Here is a 21,642-nt window from a genome sequence, read left to right on the forward strand (position 1 = left end):
AAGAAATAATTCACCTAGTATTGTCATAGGCTTTGGGCTTATTATCAACGTAGTATCTGATGTGTGAAATCGGTATGGAAATGCCCTCTCTTTAGAACTTGATTATCCGTTTAGCTTCTTGGGAGTATTTCAACAATTTTAGAGTAAGCCTTCTAATGTTGGAATCTATTCAAAAATTTTAGGACATTTAACCAAATCTCAATCAATGCGACACCGCACAGCAACTGTTGTGGAAGTCGACAACAGAAGCAATGTGTGACGTGGAAATTATTGCTGAACCGTATCGGATCCCTTCTGACAACGGCAACTGGGTGGCGGATTAATCAGGGTTCAAGTTTCGAGTGCGTACCGAACTATTTCGTCGGAGGCAGTTTGCGTTATCGCAGAGATGATTGTAATCGTCGTGGCGCCAGCGATCCGGAAGTCTTCTGCCAACCGGAATCACCGGACCGACCTCAGTACCCGAACCGCTAACCTGCTGAAGAAAGAAGAAAGCATTTCGGGTATTTAGGGCACCGTCAGTGCGGACGTCATCCACCACCGGAACTGTCGGACCACCTTTGCAACCCGTAAACGAAGTCGGCACAATGCGCGAAAGCATCCCCTGCGATAGCCGCCGGTAGTCGGGACACCATCAGTGCGGAAGTTTCCTTCACCGGAACTGGTGGATGCCGGGGGAAGTCAGGAGGATTCGATTGAGGAAGTTTATGGCGCCGAAGGATCGAGACAACGTAGCAGTGTATCTTAGCAAGCCAGTCGGTGAACAACAAGCGGAGCTTGTTGAAACTTCGAAAGTCGATGTTGGACGCCAAGTTGGAGAGGGTGGTCGGGATGGCCAAGTCCAAACCCATGAAGTCCGTGGAGTCGACGTCTACCCAGACTGAGACCCAAGGATTCGCGGACTCGGGCAAGGTCGAATCGACCGAGGGCGTGCCAGCGAAGACGGTAGTGCCAAAGTCTACCCAGACTGAGGCTCAAGTATTCGCGGGCACGTCGGAGGTGACTACTCCAACGGAGCAGACACAAAAACGGAGGAGACAGTCTCCAGGGGATGAGCTCCCTGGGGGCCGCTCCAAAACGCGGAGGGTTACTACACCGAACAATGGGTAGTGGGGCTGGGAAGCTGAACCCCGGCCAGGTACCTCAAAAACCGGGGGAGGAAGGACCTGAGAAGGTCGGGACCCTGGTCAAGAACAAGAGGAAACCGAAGATGTCAAGGGCCGAAAAGAAGGCCCAGGCGAATGAGGGTAGCAAGAAGTCTAGGGTAGGCGCCAATCGCTCCAGGGGCGATGCCCTAGTCATCAACACGGACGAGGCTAAGTACTCGGACGTCTTGAAGACGATGAGGAGTGACGTCAAGCTCGGCGAACTCGGCGCCGACGTACGTCGAATAAGACGTACCCGGATGGGCGAGATGATCCTCGAGCTAAAGCGGAGCGTCTCGCAAAAGGGCGCTGCCTACAAGAAGTTGGCGGAGGAAGTCCTAGGCGAGACGGTCAAGGTGAGGGCACTCACGACGGAGGTGAATCTAAGGGTTAAAGACCTGGACGAGATCACCGAAGTCGAAGAGCTCGTCACGGCACTGCGACGACAGTGTGAAGTGGAGACGCCCACCGCAGCCGTTCAGCTACGGAAAGGTCCGGCAGGGACGCAGGTAGCATTGGTTCGGCTCTCCGCAGCGGACGCCTCCAAGGTAGTTAAGTTAGGGAGCGTCAAGGTGGGATGGTCGGTGTACCCTGTGGGCATATACGAGCAACCCGAAGTTTGCTTCAAGTGCCTGGAACCGGGGCACAAGCAATGGGACTGCAAAGGCCCTGACAGAAGCAAGCTCTGCCGACGCTGCGGATTGAAGGGACATAAGGCACAATGCTGCACGAACCCTCCCAATTGTTTAATTCGTTCCAGCAAAGCTGTGAACAGCAAGCACCCCATGGGGGTTCGAAGTGCCTGGCGTTTAAGCGTGCTGCAAAATCACAGAGCAAGTAACGCAGCTGGCTTGCTTGGAGTCGACCGAGTGTCCGGTGTGCGCAGATTTGAAGGAAACGGCGGAACACGTGTTGTTCGTGTGCCCACGTTTTCGCACAATGCGTGACCACATCCTTTTTTTTCAGTAGGGTGGAAATCTGCATCCAGACACCGGTGGGCTACCGGCGAACGGGATTTAGCTACTGCCGACCTGCTAAAACCACACTGTTCACAGACCCTGTGTCTTCCCGGAACAGTCTTGCGGCATTACTTCTGGGAGGGGTCCGTGCGACTATGCACGCCCACATATTAGCTTCAAATCTCAACTAGCTACCCACTAGTTCCTCTACCTCGTAACTAGCTACCCACTAGTTCCTCTACTACTTAACTAACTACCCGCTGGTACCTCACCTTCGAGACTAGCTACCCACTAGTCGGCGCTATCCGACTGCTGCTCGGCGCGCCAATTGCGCTGCAAGATGCTGACAATCTGAGTGGTAGCGGCCGAGACCGCGTTCCACTTTTCAACCTCTTGACACATCCTTTGGATAAGATTATCCGGAGTAGTGTCCCTCCCGCACACCTCAAGCATTCCGCTCCTCGCATAGTCAAAACGAGGACATACGAATAGTACGTGCTCGGCAGTTTCGTCGACCCCTGGGCAGACGGGAGAGTCCGTATGCCCAAACCTATGTAGGTACCACCTAAAGCAGCCATGGCCTGACAGGAACTGTGTCAGATGGAAGTGAACTTCCCCATGCCTCCTATTAACCCATCTTGATACTCTAGGTATCAGCCGATGGGTCCACCTACCCTTAGAAGAGTTATCCCAGTCCCGTTGCCACTTGATAGTCGAAGTGACTCTAATGGCTTTACGGGCTCCTCTGGTTCCGCGCATGTCGAAACTCTCGTCGTCTTCCCGTATGACTAGTTCAATGGGTAACATACACGCAATCACACAAGCGGCATCCCGTGATACCGTGCGGTAGGCACTTATCACTCTGAGACACGCTAGCCTGTGTACACTCTCCAGCTTCTGCAGGTTACGTTCGACGCTAAGCGCCGAGGCCCAAGCTGGGCCGCCGTATCTAAGGATAGATACTGCAACCCCAGCTAATTGCCTGCGTCTGCTGGAGCGCACCCCCGAGCTATTGGACATCATCCTGGATAATGCCGCAATAGCTGTCGAAGCTCTCCCGCAGGCGTAATCTACGTGACTGCCGAAGTTCAATCTATCGTCGATCAGCACCCCGAGGAGCTTCACCTCCCGCTTGGAAATAACCCAAGCAACACCACTTGTTCTCAGTGAATAACAACAACTGTGGTGTGACTTACTAAAGGTCTAAGTTATGCACAACGCGTCGTATTTGAAACTCCTTTGTGACACAAAAAGCGCAAGAGGTGGGGCCTATTTGCAACATCTTGCGGCTACATTGAAAATAAAAACACAAAAATCAACCGAGAATCGAACCATGGGCCTTGAGATTTGCAACCTTCTACTATAAGCATCATACCATCAATTCTATTTGGAGATGCTGCTACAAGTGCACTACATAAACAACAAGTAATTTGTAACTTTATTGTACCTTAAACGGAACTTGCAGGGGACTGTCAAAAATAAAATACTGCTCAGCTTAGCTCAAAAGTGTTTTACCACATATCAGTAGCATTGTCTTAACAGCAATGAACCGAAGTGTTATTAATTCTGCAACTTAGCTGTTTTGTTTCTGATATGCAACACATTGAATTCCAATTCACCAAAGAAGTCAGTTGCGTGGCAAATTGTAACGCCACTTAAACGGAAATGAAACATTGTGTGTTTCTGAAACTGGAAAGCGGCTTTGATATGACTCGATGTATTGCCAGTGTCTTCGATGCAATTTAATAGGAACAGACAGCTATTTGAAAACTGTTGCGCGTGCTGCTTGGGAATCTCACAGTCGCCCACGCGAACCACTGCCTCCTGTACCGACTTACGGTTGTTAACAACAACCAACTCCGCTTTGTGATGAGCTAGCCCCAGATGCCTTGGGCTCATCCATTCCTCTACTATAGCGATCGCGTGGGCTGCCGTCAGTTCCACCTCCTCAATCGACTCTCCGTGAACCTCCAGCGTTATGTCGTCGGCGAAGCCAACGATCTTAACACCTGGGGGGAACTTCAGTCTTAAAACACTATCGTATATAGTGTTCCATAGCACCGGGCCCAGGATAGATCTCTGAGGGACTCCTGCGGTGATAGCAGCACTACCCTCCCTTTAATCGGTCTCGTATAAGAGTACGCGATTCTGGAAATAGCTTTCCAAAATGTTGTACAGGCCCACCGGAATGCCCAACCGGAGTAACGAGAGCGCGATGGCATCCTAGCTTGCGCTGTTGAATGCGTTCTTGACGTCGAGCGTCACTATCGCACAGAATCGGGTTCTCCTCCGCTTGCGTTGTATCGCTACTTCCGCAATTTTCACAACCGAGTTGATAGCATCCACCGTGGACCTACCCTTACGAAACCCAAACTGATTGCTTGACAGGCCGTTCGTACCTTCGGTGTACGGGGTAAGCCTGTTGAGGATAATCCTCTCAAGCAACTTCCCTGTGGTGTCCAGTAGGCAGATTGGTCTGTACGCCGATGGGTCACCTGGTGGTTTCCCGGGCTTCGGCAACAGCACCAGCTTCTGTCTCTTCCACCTATCGGGGAAACTGCGCTCATCCAGGCATCTCTGCATGGCTGTCCTGAACATGTCCGGGCTAGCCATGATCGCTGCCTTCAGAGCGAGGTTTGGAACTCCGTCGGGGCCCGGAGCTTTGTTCGTGTCAAGGGTTCGGGCCACCGCAAGCAACTCTTCGTTCGTCACCGCTGCCACTTCAGCCACTTCAGCACTCGCGTTCTGCGGTGCTGGGAGTGGCCAAGGGCTTGTGGCATGGGACGGGAAGAGAACCTCGATAATGCGATTCAACCTTTCCGCCGACCGTTCGGGAGGCGCCAGCCCCCCTCTGGCCTTCGCCATTACTATCCTGTAGGCATCGCCCCAAGGATTAGCATTGGCGTTCAGGCATAGGTTGTCAAAACACTTCCTCTTACTGCTACTGATGGCCTTGTTAAGGGCCAACTTCGCAGCTTTGAACGTCAAGCGGCGTTCATCCCTCAACTGCTCAGAGCGAGCTCTCTGCATCCTTCGCCTAGCCCTAAGGCAGGTTGACCGAAGGTCTGCGATTGCTGCACTCCACCAGTATGCTGGAGGTCTACCGTTCCTCGGTGGTGCCCTCCTCTGCATACTGGCATCGCATGCACGTGACAGGACAGCTGTCAGTGCGTCCACTGTAAGACTGTCGGTGTTACCCTCCAGTCCCAGCGCGGCGGTGAAAACTTCGCTGTCGAAGCTTTGGGCCTTCCACCCACGGACCTGACGGGGATTTCTCAACCTCGACTGCTGCACACCACAGCTGATCACGTAGCGGATGGCTAGGTGGTCGCTGTGGGTGTAGCCTTCGTCGACCCTCCAGTTCAGTCCCCCGGCTAGGCCGGGGCTACAGAACGTAACGTCAATGAACGACTCCACCCCGTTCCTACGGAACGTGCTGGTTGAGCCGTCATTGGCTAACACGACCTCCAACTTTGCTAGAGCCTCTAGCAAAGCTTGACCTCTCTGGTTGGTGCAGCGGCTTCCCCACTCCACCGCCCAAGCATTGAAGTCCCCCGCTATGACAACCGGCTTCCGACCAACAAGGTCGGACGATAGCCTATCGACCATCCGGGTGAATTGCTCTATTGGCCACCGTGGTGGGGCATAGCAGCTACAATAGAACACCCCGTTGATCTTAGCTATGCCGACACCTTCGACAGGTGTGTGTACGACTGTTCGGTCACATTGAGAGTTGACGCAAAGTCAATGTCAACTTCTCTCCACGAACAGCCTAGATAGCCGTGTGGTGTCGGCAGCTGGTTATCTGGCTAAGAATAACATTACGGATTGCCTGTTCCAGTGGTAAAAGTCCACCATACAGGTGACCCCTAATTCTCGGTGTGATGCGGCTTTATGCTTACCGTGCCTACGAATGAATGGTTAGGGGGGTCTAATAAGAACCTAACTGCAAACGGAGCCTGTGAAGCACCAGGGCCCTCTTCACAGTATTTTAGCCCTTGCTGCGCTAACCGGAGATATGGCGTAGTTGACTCTTTACTTCTCCGAGATAATCGGCTACTCTTATTCAACCTCATCGTGAGGTTAAATAAGAGTAGGGTTATGAATATGTGTTTTAATTAGTTTTCAACAAATTGTCACCTATATGGATTCGCATTATGCGTTTTTTCACAGTGTACTCTGTGTTTCGTCTTTGACGTTCGGCTTCAGCTACTCTTGTTTAATCTCAACTTGAGGTTGAATAAGGGTGGGATTATGAATGTTTTCTACTTAGTTTTTCAACAAATTTTCACCTATATGGATTCGCATTATGCGTTTTTTTTTACAATTTACTTTGTGTTTGTCACCTATATGGATTCGTATTATACGTTTTTCAAAGTGTAATCTGTGTTTTTCTTCTTTGATGTTTGGCTTCAGCTACTCTTGTTTAATCTCACCTTGAGGTTGAATAAGGGTGGGGTAATGAAAATGTTTTTTTTACTTAGTTTTTTTCAACATATTGTCACCTATATGGATTCGCATTATGCGTTTTTTTTACAATGTTTTTTTGTGTATGTTACCTCTATGGATTCGCATTATGCGTTTTTCACAGTGTACTCTGTGTCTAGTCCTTGACGTTCGGCTTCGGCTACTTTTGTTATATCTCAACGTGAGGTTAAATAAGAGTGAGGTTATGGATATGTGTTTTACTTAGTTTTCAACAAATTGTCACCTATATGGATTCGCATTATGCGTTTTGCCTTTCGCGTTTTTTACAATGTACTTTGTGTATGTTACCTATATGGATTCGCATAATGCGTTTTTCACAGTGTACTCTGTGTCTAGTCCTTGACGTTCGGCTTCGGCTACTCTTGTTTAATCTCAACGTGAGGTTAAATAAGAGTGGGGTTATGAATATGTGTTTTACTTAGTTTTCAATAAATTGTCACCTATATGGATTCGCTTTATGCATTTTTTTTACAATGTACTTTGTGTATGTTACCTATATGGATTCGCATTATGCGTTTTTCACAGTGTACTCTGTGTTTCGTTCTTGACGTTCGGGTTCGGCTACTCTTGTTCAATCTCAACGTGAGGATCAATAAGAATGGGGTTATGAATATGTGTTTTACTTAGTTTTCAACAAATTGCCACCTATATGGATTCGCATTATGCGATTTTTACAATGTACTTTGTGATTGTCACCTATATGGATTCGCATTATGCGTTTTTCACAGTGCACTCTGTGTTTCGTCTTTGACGTTCGTCCATTGTTACGTCCGCTGTATTTTTGTGACACCTCTCTTTAGTCCCTAGCTGAATGCGTCTACATAATTGGCTTTCCTATAAATGGTTCCATTCTCCTTTCCAACTTCACTTCCTCTTCCTTTCCCCTTTTCACTTCCTTTTCCGTCAGGTAAATGATGAGAAAGGCCAGTGAAGGCGATGGCACAAATCTCCCAAATTGAGGGGAACGTGCCTCCTGAGCCGACGTTCTGATACCTGATACCTATTGGCCACCGTGGTGGGGCATAGCAGCTACAATAGAACACCCCGTTGATCTTAGCTATGCCGACACCTTCGACAGGTGTGTGTACGACCTCTTGGACCGGAAACCGGCCCGTTGTGCAGATCGCCGCCATCTTGGAGCCGTCCGCGACCCAGTTTCCATTATTGACAGGGACACGGTACGGATCTGCAAGAATAGCGACGTCGGTCTCTGACTCAGAGACCGACTGCCACAGCAGCTGCTGGGCAGTAGCACAATGGTTAAGATTCAGCTGTGCTACCCGCACGGCGATTTCTTATTGCCACCACCGAAGGGACAAGTAGGTCCACCCATAACATGGTTACGGGCTTGCTTCCTATTAGCGCAGATAAGGAACCTTGGTGCTTTATCGCAGGCCTGCGCAAAATGTCCCTCCTCTCCACAACGACGACACAGGTTACTTCGGTCCGGCCCCTTGCACTCCCATGACTTGTGACCAGATTCGAAGCACCTAAAACACTTTTCGACTAAAGGTGGCTGGAATATGCTTACTGTGCATATTGACCATCCAACCTTCAGTTTCCCGACCGCCAGGACCTTTTTGGCGTCCGCTACCGGTAACTTGAACCAAGCTACCTGCGTGCCAAAGGGTCCACCTCTAAGACGAATAGAAGACCGCTCGACTTCTATATCGCACTGTACCTTTAAAGACGAAATGAGGTCCTCTGCCTCGGTGACTTCGTCCAGCTGTTTACACCGGAGGGTCACCTCGGTGCCCAGAGACCTCACTTCCACTCCCTCACCCAGGACCTCCTGGGCCAACCTCTTATAGACGGTACCGCTCGCCTTTGCTCCACGCTTCAACACCAAGATCAGTTCACCTGCCTTGGTGCGTCTGACGCTTCGCACGTCCTCACCCGGTGTCGAAAACTTTTCTGCACCTCGCATGGTCTTAAGAACGTCGGCGTACCCCTCTTTGTCGGTTTTGACCAACAAGGCTTCACCTCTGTCCCTAAGTTTCCTTGCGGGGTGAGGACCCTCTTCCCTCCTCATAGCTCTGCTAACGAGCTGCCAGGGATTTTCGGTCCGCTGAGCAGTCGTCGCAGATTGGCTACCATCACCCTTGGGTTTAGTAGCCTGAGTCGCACCGTTGCCCTTCTCTCATGGTTTCGCCTGATTGGGTGCCCTCTCTCGACGATCGGGCGCCCTATCGAACTCGACCGTACCGCTGTCCGTAACAGTAAGGCGCCGTTTAATGTTACCGGACCGACCCTCTGACTGCTGCCGGGCGCGTTTTGAGCGCACCGCAGTCCCTCCCTCGCCGACACTCGAGGTGGTGCCAATCACCTCTTGCGTCGAGACCTTCCCTCCATGGAAGGAGAAGGGTTCTGTCGGAGTACGTGTCTCCCTGTTCTCGCTTCCAACCTCCCCCCTGGTGAGCGTGCCATGTTCGCGTTTTACCGCTTGAACCGACTGTCGAAGTACCAGAAGTTTCTGTTTCAGATCCTTGCTGATATTGTTTCGACCGCTCGTGAACTCGATGATCTCATCGAGCTGCTTGGCGACTAACCGGATACCGGTTAGAGGCTTGCCTGGTGTGTTGACTGCCTGAGCATCGTTCTGGCTGTCAACCCCTCCCGCTGGGGTAGTGCTAGTCCCGTGCAAACTAGCTACTGCCTCAACACCGTTCTCCTCCCTAGTGGGAGGAGACCTCGCTAGACCCCTACTTGCGAAGGGATCTCCTGCTGCGCCTACAGCGCCCCTACCTGGAAACTGGAGTACTTGACATAGCTCATGGGTCCCCCTTGCAGCTGCCATCGAATCCTACTGAAGTAGTCGCCTCTGTGATCTCATGGTTGTCTATGCTTGCGAGCAAGTAGGGAGGCCATGCTTGGGTTGACACTCTCGTGTTCAGAGCCAGATCGGCGTTAGTCAAGGAGTTCATCTAAGCCCAATTCTGTCTGGTCACCAACACCAACCAGGCAGCAGAATTGGACAGCGGGCCACAAGGCCCGCCACGGTTTTATGGGACGGAAGGCAGCCTTGCCATTAGCCCACCCGTCGTTTCGAGTCGGTTTCACCCGGCTCTACTAATGGAGTAGAATGACTCGGCTGTCAGCCCTCGCAATACACAATATAACAATATACCAAAACACACAACCTTTAACGTGCCTGCCAGAACCGTAATTGAGACTTAACTGGCAGTCTAAGTCTCAATGCGCTCACCAGGGCTCCCTTCGTTGTAGTCCATTTAGCCGTCTAGCCCTTCAATTGCCGTTGATACGCTATCGTTTCCAGCGAGCACCGCGCGGAGGCGAACTACGCTGCCCGCCAATGGAAACGGTTTAGCGGGTCGGGGATGTAGTCCTGCCTCCCTCGTTTGCTGTTGGAGGTGGTCCTTAACCCCGCACTTCCTGGACAACCCAGTATGTCTGTTGAGCAGATTCCCCCTCCATTGCTTAGGAAGAAAAAAAAAGACAGACAGACACACAATTTCGCATATGCCCACTTTTTATACAGGTTTTGGTAGGTTCTCATACAGAATCGTTAAGAAAACTGGTTGGGTGTACAAATAAAAAAAAACTATTACTGGGTGCTTGAATTGATGCGGAAGAAATGTTTTACCAGATCAAGTTCCAAGTTAGCGCGCATGGTAACAGAACTAGAGATAAAACATTTTTATACACGTAGACCTAAACTAACTGAATCGACTGGAAGAGTAATGTGAGTACACTAAGGTTTTTTTTTTACGTCGCTCCATGTACCGCGAAAAAAAAACCGCGTAAAAAAAAACCGCGTTATTTAAAAAAACGACGTAAAAAAAAACCGCGCTATTTTAAAAAAACGACGTAAAAAAACCTATTGGGGGACTTAGAAAATTTTATATGTTGGTGCCTACTGGGGACTTAGAAGATTTTTTTATGCCGGTGCCTACTGGGGACTTAGAAAATTTTAAGTTGGGACTTATAATGGACGGGGCTTCTTCCTATTTGTTTGCTTGGTGTTGTTTGTAGGTCATAGTACGCGTGATATGGTACATGGTTTTTGTGATATGAAACCAAAAATGTGTTCCGATCTATGCTCAAGCTCATCCAAGAATCTCCTGAAATAAGGCCTTGAGATCTATGGAATAAGGCCTTGAGATCTATCAAGATCTGTCCTCTTGTTTCAAATATGGTACTTGCTCTGTGTGACTCATAGAACAGATTGTGTTCAAAGCCTAAGTTATTGGCCATCCAAATAAATCCCAAAGCAAGGCCTTTAGATCTACACGCGTAACCAAAGATCTGTCCGCCTGTTTCAAATATGGTACATGCTCTGTGTGACTCATAGAACAGATTGTGTTCAAAGCATAAGCTCTGGGTGATCCAAAAAAAAAATCCGAAGTAAGGTTTTTGGATCTATACGCGTAACCAAAGATCCGTCCGCCGGTTGCAAATATGGTACATGCTCTGTGTGACTCATAGAACAGATTGTGTTCAAAGCCTAAGTTATTGGTCATCCAAAAAAATCCCGAAGTAAGGCCTTTAGATCTACACGCGTAACCAAAGATCTGTCCTCTTGTTTCAAATATGGTACTTGCTCTGTGTGACTCATAGAATAGATTGTGTTCAAAGCCTTAGTTATTGGTCATCCAAAAAAATCCCGAAGTAAGGCCTTTAGATCTACACGCGTAACCAAAGATCTGTCCGCCTGTTTCAAATATGGTACATGCTCTGTGTGACTCATAGAACAGATTGTGTTCAAAGCCTAAGTTCTTTATCATCCAAAAAAATTCCGAAACAAGGCCTTTAGATCTACACGCGTAACCAAAGATCTGTCCGATCTGATCCAAAGTATAAGTTCATGGTCATCCACAAAAATTCCGAAGCAAGGCCTTTGGATCTATACGCGTAACTAAAGATCCGTCCGCCGGTTGCAAATATGGTACATGCTCTGTGTGACTCATAGAATAGATTATGTTCAAAGCCTAAGTTATTGGTCATCCAAATAAATCCCGAAGCAAGGCCTTTAGATCTATACGCGTAACCAAAGATCCGTCCGCCTGTTTCAAATATGGTACATGCTCTACGTGACTCATAGAATAGATTGTATTCAGAGCATAAGTTCTGGGTCATCCTAAAAAAATTCCGAAGTAAGGTTTTTGGATCTATACGCGTAACCAAAGATCCGTCCGCCGGTTGCAAATATGGTACATGCTCTGTGTGACTCATAGAACAGATTGTGTTCAAAGCCTAAGTTATTGGTCATCCAAAAAAAATCCCGAAGCAAGGAATTTAGATCTACACGCGTAACCAAAGATTTGTCCGCCTGTTTCAAATATGACACATGCTCTGTGTGACTCATAGAATAGATTGTGTTCAGAGCATAAGTTCTGGGTCATCCAAAAAAAAAATCCGAAGTAAGGCCTTTAGATCTATACGCGTAACCAAAGATCTATCAGCCTGTTTCAAATATGGTACATGTTCTGAGTGACTCATAGAAGAGATTGTGTTCAAAGCCTAAGTTCTTGGTCATCCAAAAAAATCCCGAAGCAAGGCCTTTAGATCTACACGCGTAACCAAAGATCTGTCCGCATGTTTCAAATATGGTACATGCTCTACGTGACTCATAGAATAGATTGTGTTCAAAGCATAAGTTCATGGTCATCCGAAAAAATTCCGAAGTAAGGCCTTTAGATCTACACGCGTAACCAAAGATCCGTCCGCCGGTTGCAAATATGGTATATGCTCTGCATGACTCATAGAATAGATTGTGTTCAGAGCATAAGTTCTGGGTCATCCGAAAAAAATCCGAAGTAAGGCCTTTAGATCTATACGCGTAACCAAAGATCTATCAGCCTGTTTCAAATATGGTACTTGCTCTGCGTGACTCATAGAATAGATTGAGTTCAAAGCATAAGTTCTTGGTCATCCAAAATTTTCCGAAGACCTTTGGATCTCTGGATTCTGGAACCCATTTTGATGAGCTCAGTTGCGACACCATCCTTACCAGCTGCTTTATTGGTCTTTAGCTGTCTGATGGCATCCTTAACTTCCCTCAGGGTATGGGCAGAATTCCGTTGTGTAGGCTAAACGGTGATTATGCTTAAGCTGAAGAACCGGTCTTTGATCCTCAACCTGCACATTCTCTCATGAATCGGTCACCACCAGATCGCGCCTTTGAATATCGCCCATCACTATGGAGACAAGAAGGCGAGGTACACAGTCTATTATATGAACCACACAGATCATGTACCATATTTGAAAAAAGCCGATAGATCTTTGGTTACTCGTGTAGATGTAAAGGGCTTACTTTGGACCTTTTTTGGATGACCTAGAACTTATGCCCTCCTTAGCCGTGCGGTAAGACGCGCGGCTACAAAGCAAGACCATGCTGAGGGTGGCTGGGTTCGATTCCCGGTGCCGGTCTAGACAATTTTCGGATTGGAAATTGTTCCGACTTCCCTGGGCATAAAAGCATCATCGTGTTAGCCTCATGATATACGAATGCAAAAATGGTATCTTGGCTTAGAAATCTCGCAGTTGATAACTGTGGAAGTGCTTAATGAACACTAAGCTGCGAGGCGGCTCTGTCCCAGTGTGGGGATGTAATGCCAAAAAGAAGAAGAAGAAGAAGAAGAACTTATGCTTTGAACACAGTCTATTCTATGAACCACGAAGAGCATGTACCATATTTAAAACAGGCTGATAGATCTTTGGTTACGCATGTAGATCAAAAGGCCTTACTTCAAAGATCTCTTGGATGACCAAGAACTTATGCTTTGATTACAATCTATCCTATGAGTCACATATAGCATGTAGCATATTTGAAACAGGTGGTTAAATCTTTGGTTACACGTGTAGATCTAAAGGCCTTACTTCGGAAGTTTTTTGGATGACCAAGAACTTATGCTTTGAATACAATCTTTTCTATGAGTCACACAGAGCATGTACCGTATTTGAAACAGGCGGACAGATCTTTGGTTACGCGTGTAGATCTAAAGGCCTTGCTTCGCGATTTTTTTGGATGACCAATAACTTAGGCTTTGAACACAATCTATTCTAGGAGTCACACAGAGCATGTACCACATTTGAAACAGGCTAATAGATCTTTGGTTACGCGTATAGATCTAAAGGCCTTACTTCGGAATCTTTTTGGATGACCAATAACTTATGCTTTGAACACAATCTATTCTATGAGTCATGCAGAGCATGTACCATATTTGAAACATGCGTACAGATCTTTGGTTACGCGTGTAGATCTAAAGGCCTTGCTTCGGGATTTTTTTGGATGACCAATAACTTGAGCTTTGAACACAATTTATTCTATGAGTTACACAGAGCATGTACCATATTTGAAACAGGCGGACGGATCTTTGGTTATGCGTGTAGATCTAAAGGCCTTGCTTCGGGATTTATTTTTGATGGTCAATAACTTATGCTTTGAACACAATCTATTCTATGAGTCACGCAGAGCATGTACCATATTTGGAACAGGCGGACAGATCTTCAATTACGCGTGTAGATCTAAAGGCCTTGCTTCGGGATTTTTTTGGATGAATAATAATTTAGGCTTTGAACACAATCTATTCTATGAACCACACAGAGCATGCACCATATTTGAAACAGGCGGATAGATCTTTGGTTACGCGTATAGATCTAAAGGCCTTACTTCGGAATTTTTTTGGATGACCAATAACTTATGCTTTGAACACAATCTATTCTATGAGTCACGCAGAGCATGTACCATATTTGAAACATGCGGACAGATCTTTGGTTACGCGTATAGATCTAAAGGCCTTGCTTCGGGATTTTTTTGGATGATCAATAACTTATGCTTTGAACTCAATCTATTCTATGAGTCACGCAGAGCTTGTACCATATTTGAAACAGGCGGACAGATCTTTGGTTACGCGTGTAGATCTAAAGGCCTTGCTTCGGGATTTTTTTGGATGACCAATAATTTAGGCTCTGAACACAATCTATTCTATGAACCACACAGAGCATGCACCATATTTGAAACAGGCGGACGGATCTTTGGTTACGCGTGTAGATTCAAAGGCCTTGCTTCGGGATTTTTTTGGATGATCAATAACTTATGCTTTGAACACAATCTATTCTATGAACCACACAGAGCATGCACCATATTTGAAACAGGCGGATAGATCTTTGGTTACGCGTGTAGATCTAAAGGCCTTGCTTCGGGATTTTTTTGGATGACCAATAACTTAGGCTTCGAACACAATTTATTCTATGAGTTACACAGAGCATGTACCATATTTGAAACAGGCGGACGGATCTTTGGTTACGCGTGTAGATCTAAAGGCCTTGCTTCGGGATTTTTTTGGATGATCAATAACTTAGGCTTTGAACACAATCTATTCTATGAACCACACAGAGCATGCACCATATTTGAAACAAGAGGACAGATCTTTATAGACCTTAAAGCCTTATTTCATCGATCTCAAGGCCTTATTTCAGGAGATTCTTGGAAGAGTTTGAGCATAGATCGGAAGACATTCCTGGTTTCATATCACAAAAACCATGTACCATATCACGATCCATACTAGCGTACTGTGACCTACAAACAACACCTAGCAAAATAGGAAGAAGCCCCAATTTAAAATTTTCTAAGTCCCCAGTAGACACCGACATAAAAAAATCCCCAGTCCCCAGTAGGCACCAACATATAAAATTTTCTAAGTCCCCCAATAGGTTTTTTTTTACGTCGTTTTTTTAAAATAACGCGGTTTTATTTTACGTCGTTTTTTTGAAATAACGCGGTTTTTTTTTACGTCGGTACCGCGTAAAAATATCCGCGTAAAAAAAACCGCGCAAAAAAAAACCGCGTAAAAAAAAACTTCAGTGTACTACGGAGCGAGGAAAAATAATAAAACTAACTAGAAAATAGTTCAATATGCGATGGTAAGATCCTTCGAATCTATCGTCTAAAACATATCATAACGAAGACCATAAAGCCTTTCGGCACTCGACAAACATTTCCATTTATCAGCTTGGCCGGAGACAGCAGCTGGCCTAACTCGATGCATACCGCATGGCGATTATCTGATTAAATAGATAAAGCTCAGCAAATTGGAAAGTGATTTTATCGATCAGTGTAATTTATTTAATTGAGAATGCTTATCTCCAGCCCCTTCGCCAGTGGCTATGGATTGTAAACTGGATATGGATCATTTGCTAATCTTTTTTTTTTTGTTCGATTGCGATAACGTTCAACAATCGTGTATAAACCCGGGATAAAGTTCGTCATATGGGAAGCTAATTTGATGGAAGTGGTGTTTAGAACAGGATTAATTTAAGTGCAGTATATTCATTGTCATGGACCGGGCCTTAGAGACAAAGATTTTTTTTTTATTATTCGAGTTGTGAATAGAATTCAATAACTTTTTCAATGATTTCCTACAATTCCGCACTGAAATAGTTCAACCATAAGAAAAAGCAGTGATCCAGTGTGTAGATCAGTCGCAAGATTTATCATTATCCAATGAAAAGAAAACCAAACTAAAGATTTGTTTTTCCTTCAGCTTCAAGTCGAAAGATTGTTGAGAAAAATATGATCAAAATTCTAGACCAACATCTGAATAGGGCGTAACAGTCAACATTTATTCCTTCTGATTCTAAGCGTTATTCAATGTTAAATGATCTCTAGTCAACTGGTTATAAATGTATTTGTGTACGGGTTAAGTCTATCTTATCATCACTGCCAAAAAACTAAAAGATTTTTTCATAATTGTCGTCGTAAGATTCCTCTATAATTTTTATACGGCTAGTTTAAGGTCCATCTGGTTTTGAAAGATTTATCGTGGCGCAATAACCTGGAATTGCTTTTTCTTCTACAGTTGCATTAACGGGCGTTGCCCCGGACCGAGTCCATCAACCATAACAAATAGGCCATTAACTTTTTATCATCCACTTCATTTCCGCTGCTTCCAGATGACGGTTTCCAATGCAACGCACGTCACCCTGCGGAACGTCGGCTTCAGCCTGTCGGGCAACTTCACCTGCGAAGTGACGGCGGACGCGCCGTCTTTCTACACCGGAGTGGCCACCAACGTTCTCACCGTTGTCGGTAAGTGTTATTCGGCCACGCATTTCCATCTTTCTTGTAGCGTATTTGGCGCCATGTCGAGTTGACGTCGTCAAGTGGCTCCTTAAGAGCGGCCATTAATTAGTTTGGCTTTTCCGCCGTTTGAGCACTTTTTCAGTGGGCTCGGTTTCAAGTGGCCATCACTGCGACACCGTCGCGGTGCCATTAACTCCTGCAAAATCTCTCGAGGGTGAGAGAGTCACGTCACGGTGACCCCAAGGAGGGGAGGAAATGGAAGAAAATTGCCATTTTAGCATAGGCCGAGAACATCCGTCTGCCTTCGTCGCTAGATCAGGTTGCCACCCGGTCAGGTGAAAATTTATGTTCAACAGCACTTGGAATGTTTTTTTTTTTTTTTTTTTTTTTTTTTTTTTTTTAACTAATTTTATTTGCTAATTATCTAATACATGCATTCACCTCTTAGACTAGGTGTTCCGTGTTTTCTTAACACTATCATCCTTATTTGCTATGTTACGCTTTTAGTTATTATTAATACATTTCAATTGCCTCTGGCAGTTAGAATTTTTTCCTCTGCTTGAATTGAACCATGTAGGAATTACAATGTTTTCAACTTAAACTAAACTTAACCTATTTTATACTAAGGGTACAAGGAGTTAATCGTTGCAATAGAAGATTGCAACGATTTTTGTCTAAAATTGGAAATTATTTTGTTGGACATTTGTTGCAATGTCTCAATATTAGAAATTCTATGAAGTTCATTGGTACTATACCACGGAGGCAACTTCAGAATCATTTTCAAAATTTTATTTTGAATCCTCTGGAGTGCCTTCTTTCTGGTATTGCAGCAACTAGTCCATATTGGCCTAGCATACAACATGGCTGGTCTAAAAATTTGTTTGTAAATCAAAAGTTTGTTCTTAAGACAAAGTTTTGATTTTCTGTTTATAAGTGGATATAGACACTTAATATATTTGTTACATTTGGCTTGAAGGCCTTCAATGTGATTTTTAAAAGTTAATTTTTGATCTAGCAGAAGTCCTAAATATTTAGCTTCGCTAGACCAATTAATTGGAACCCCGTTCATAGTGACAATATGTCTGCTAGAAGGTTTCAAATAAGAAGCTCTCGGCTTATGTGGGAAAATTATAAGCTGAGTTTTGGAAGCATTCGGGGAAATTTTCCATTTTTGCAAGTAAGTGGAGAAAATATCCAAACTTTTTTGCAATCTACTACAAATGACACGAAGGCTTCGCCCTTTAGCTGAAAGGCCCGTGTCATCTGCAAACAAAGATTTTTGACACCCTGGTGGTAAATCAGGTAAGTCAGAAGTAAAAATGTTATACAATATGGGCCCCAGTATGCTGCCTTGGGGGACACCAGCCCTTACAGGTAATCTATCAGATTTAGAATTCTGATAGTTTACCTGCAACGAGCGATCTGATAAATAATTTTGGATCAGTTTAATGATGTACAGAGGAAAATTAAAATTCATCAATTTTACAATCAAACCTTCATGCCAAACACTGTCAAATGCTTTCTCTATATCAAGAAGAGCAACTCAGTCGAATATCCTTCAGATTTGTTGAGCCGAATTAAGTTCGTAACTCTTAATAACTGATGAGTGGTTGAATGCCCATGGCGAAAACCAAATTGCTCATCAGCAAAAATAGAATTGTCATTAATATGAACCATCATTCTATTTAAAATAATCTTTTCAAACAGTTTGCTTATTGAAGAAAGCAAACTGATTGGGCGATAACTAGAAGCCTCAGCTGGATTTTTGTCCGGCTTCAAAATTGGAACAACTTTGGCGTTTTCCATTTATCTGGAAAGTATGCCAATTGAAAACATTTGTTAAATAAATTAACCAAAAACGATAAAGAGCTCTCAGGAAGTTTTTTGATAAGTATGTAGAAAATACCATCATCACCCGGGGCTTTCATATTTTTAAATTTTCTAGTAATAGATCTCACTTCATCCAAATTGGTTCCCAACGAAGGGTCAAAAACATTCTCTTGATTGAGAATGTCTTCGAAGCTCCGTGTAACCTGATCCTCAATTGGACTAGTGAGACCTAGACTAAAATTATGGGCACTCTCGAACTGCTGAGCAAGTTTTTGAGCCTTTTCGCCATTTGTTAATAAAATTTTATTTCCCTCTTTAAGCGCTGGAATTGGCTTTTGAGGTTTTTTAAGAATTTTTGTTAATTTCCAAAAGGGTTTCGAACTGGGTTCCAACTACGAGACATTATTCTCAAAGTTGGTATTTCTCAGAATAGCGAAACGTTTTTAAATTTCATTTTGCAAATCTCGCCAAATAACTTTCAACGCGGGATCGCGAGTTCTTTGGTATTGCCTTCTTCTCACATTTTTAAGACGGATCAGTAGCTGAAGATCGTCGTCAATAATAATGGAGTTGAATTTAACTTCACATTTCGGAATTGCAATGCCTCTGGCTTCGACAATTAAATTTGTCAAAGATACGAGAGCATTATCAATATCACTTTTGGTATCGAGAGGAATATCAACATCAAAATTCCTATCGATATACGTTTTGAGAGAATCCCAATCAGCTCTATGATAATTAAAAGTAGAGCTGATTGGATTATAAATGGTTTTGTGAGATTTCAAATGTCACAGGAAGGTGATCAGAGTCAAAGTCAGCATGAGTTACCAATTGGCCACACAGCTGACTTGAATCCGTTAAAACTAAATCAATTGTAGAAGGATTTCGACTGGAAGAAAAACAAGTTGGTCCATTGGGATATTGAATAGTATAATATCCCGCAGAACAATCTTCAAATAAAATTTTACCATTGGAATTGCTTTGAGCATTATTCCATGAACGGTGTTTGGCATTGAAGTCACCAATTACGAAGAATTTTGATTTGTTGCGAGTCAGAATTTGAAGATCAGCTTTCAACAAATTCTTTTGCTGCCCATTGCATTGAAAAGGCAAATAGGCTGCAATGAAGGAAAATTGACCAAAATTTGTTTCAACAGAAACTCCCAAGGTTTCAAACTTTGGTTTCAAACGAAGAAAATAATTTATGTTTGATACGTCTATTAATGACAATGGCGACCCCACCACAGGCGCTGTCAAGACGATCATTTCTGTAGATAAAATAGTTTGGATCTCTTTTAATGGAGAGTCCTGGTTTTAAATACGTTTCAGTTATAATGGCAATATGCACATTATGAACTGAAAGGAAGTTGAATAATTCATCTTCCTTACCCTTTAGAGAGCGGGCATTCCAATTTAGAACTTTCACACAATTATTTGGATCCATTGAAACGGAGTCCGATAACAATTTTTTGTGTGTACTTTATACCAACCTGAACAGCTTCAGGAATGGTATTTGCTTTGAACATTGCATCAATCATGTGATGCAATTGTTCAGTTAAAAATCAAATCGGAAGCAGTCATGCTACCTGAATCGGCAACATGACCATTATTTTCCGTTGGGACATGGGTATAAACCTCATTTTGAGAAGAGAAATTTTGTCTACCAGCAGCGATGTTTGCATACGTAGGTACATTGGAAAATTGGAATTTACTGAAGTGCTTGCTACCCGTTGACGAGCGGCAAAATTTGTTTGTGAATTGTGGTGGGTATGAATTGCTCGACCGGTAACCGGTTTCGAAATTTGAGCGTTTGAAAAATTTCTACCCGTCGAATCTGGGATCCGATTGGAATTTCCCGTCATCAATTTTGCACGGGAATTCAAAACTTATTTGCGTGAAGGGCATTCCCAGAAATTGGATTTATGATTGCCCCCACAGTTTGCGCACTTAAATTTATTGGAATCTTCTCTCACAGGACATGCGTCCTTGGCGTGAGAGGTTCCACCACAAATCATGCATTTAGCATCCATGTGACAATGTTTGGTTCCATGACCCCACTTTTGGCACTTACGGCACTGGGTAGGGTTTTGGAAATTTCCCGAGGCCTGCGGAAATGTTCCCATGTAACACGGACATGAGACATAATACAGGCCTTTTTCCAAACTTTTCGTATTATTTAGTTCACTTTTGTTAAAATGAACTAAATAAAATTCTTGAGAAATGCCCTCTGGGAAGTACCAGAATGGGATTTCTTTTCATCTTAATTACTTGGACTGGTGAAAATCCAAGTAATTGAGAAATTTCAATTTTAATCTCATCCAGTGATTTGTCATCACTGGGAGACCTTCAAGACGACTTTGAACAATCGCTCAGTTTTGTCGTCGTATGTGAAGAATTTATGGCGCTTCTCAGTTAAATAGTGAAGAAGACGTTTGCGATCGTCAAAGGATCCCGGCAAAACGCGGCAGTCACCCTTCCTAGCAATCTGAAATGAAACCTTGATCCCCTGAAGGTTACTCAAAATCTCATTCCGGAAGCCAGAAAACTCGGCAACAGATACCACAATTGGCGGAATCCTTTGCTTTTTCGCATGAATCGAATCACCTGGGCTAGAGGTAGATTCGATTTGCTCAATTTCATCATTAATCAAATCGAACTGATTGCTCAGTTCGATTGGAGAAGAAATATTTCCGATATTAGAGTTAGAAGGAATATCTGAATTCTCCAGCTTCCTTCTATTTTTTCCGCGCTTGGGCAGGACGGTCTTGAAACCTTGTTTCTTTGAAGGAAGTGGAGAATTCAGAGACTCCCCCTTCCTCTTGTTTTTGTTAATACTCATTGCTGAGCGTGGAGACGTGACCTTCTAAGAGGTTTTTCCCAGAACGGTGTCCCTGCAGGATTACCACCGCTTGTCGGAATTTTACTTCCGCAAACGGGTCCAACGTAAAACGAAGGCACGGGTCCTTGCAAAGATCGTAACGGGATCAGTGGGTACAAATAGCGCTAAGAAGCACCGTTGAAATTAAAATAGCTTCGGGTAGTATTAAAAACTTCCTTCCGCAAAGAGAGAAAGAACCGCACAGCACGAAAGCACGATGCGGTCTGAGCACTTGGAATGCTAATGGGCATTTTTGGCGGCGGCTGGTTCATTATTTGGATTTTGACAGGGCAGGAT

The 21,642-nt window shown here is 44.7% G+C and overlaps 1 protein-coding gene across 1 annotated transcript in view; it reads left to right on the top strand.

Moving 5' to 3' along the window:
* Positions 1 to 21,642, top strand: part of LOC134226509 (uncharacterized) — a 952,521-nt gene that overhangs the window by 250,238 nt on the left and 680,641 nt on the right. The window contains exon 4 of the mRNA XM_062707335.1: positions 16,508 to 16,643. Coding sequence (XP_062563319.1) covers positions 16,508 to 16,643 — 136 coding nt within the window. The remainder of the gene's footprint in view (positions 1 to 16,507; positions 16,644 to 21,642) is intronic.

Source organism: Armigeres subalbatus, chromosome 1 (genome assembly GCF_024139115.2).
Source record: "Armigeres subalbatus isolate Guangzhou_Male chromosome 1, GZ_Asu_2, whole genome shotgun sequence".
Lineage (NCBI taxonomy): Eukaryota > Metazoa > Arthropoda > Insecta > Diptera > Culicidae > Armigeres > Armigeres subalbatus.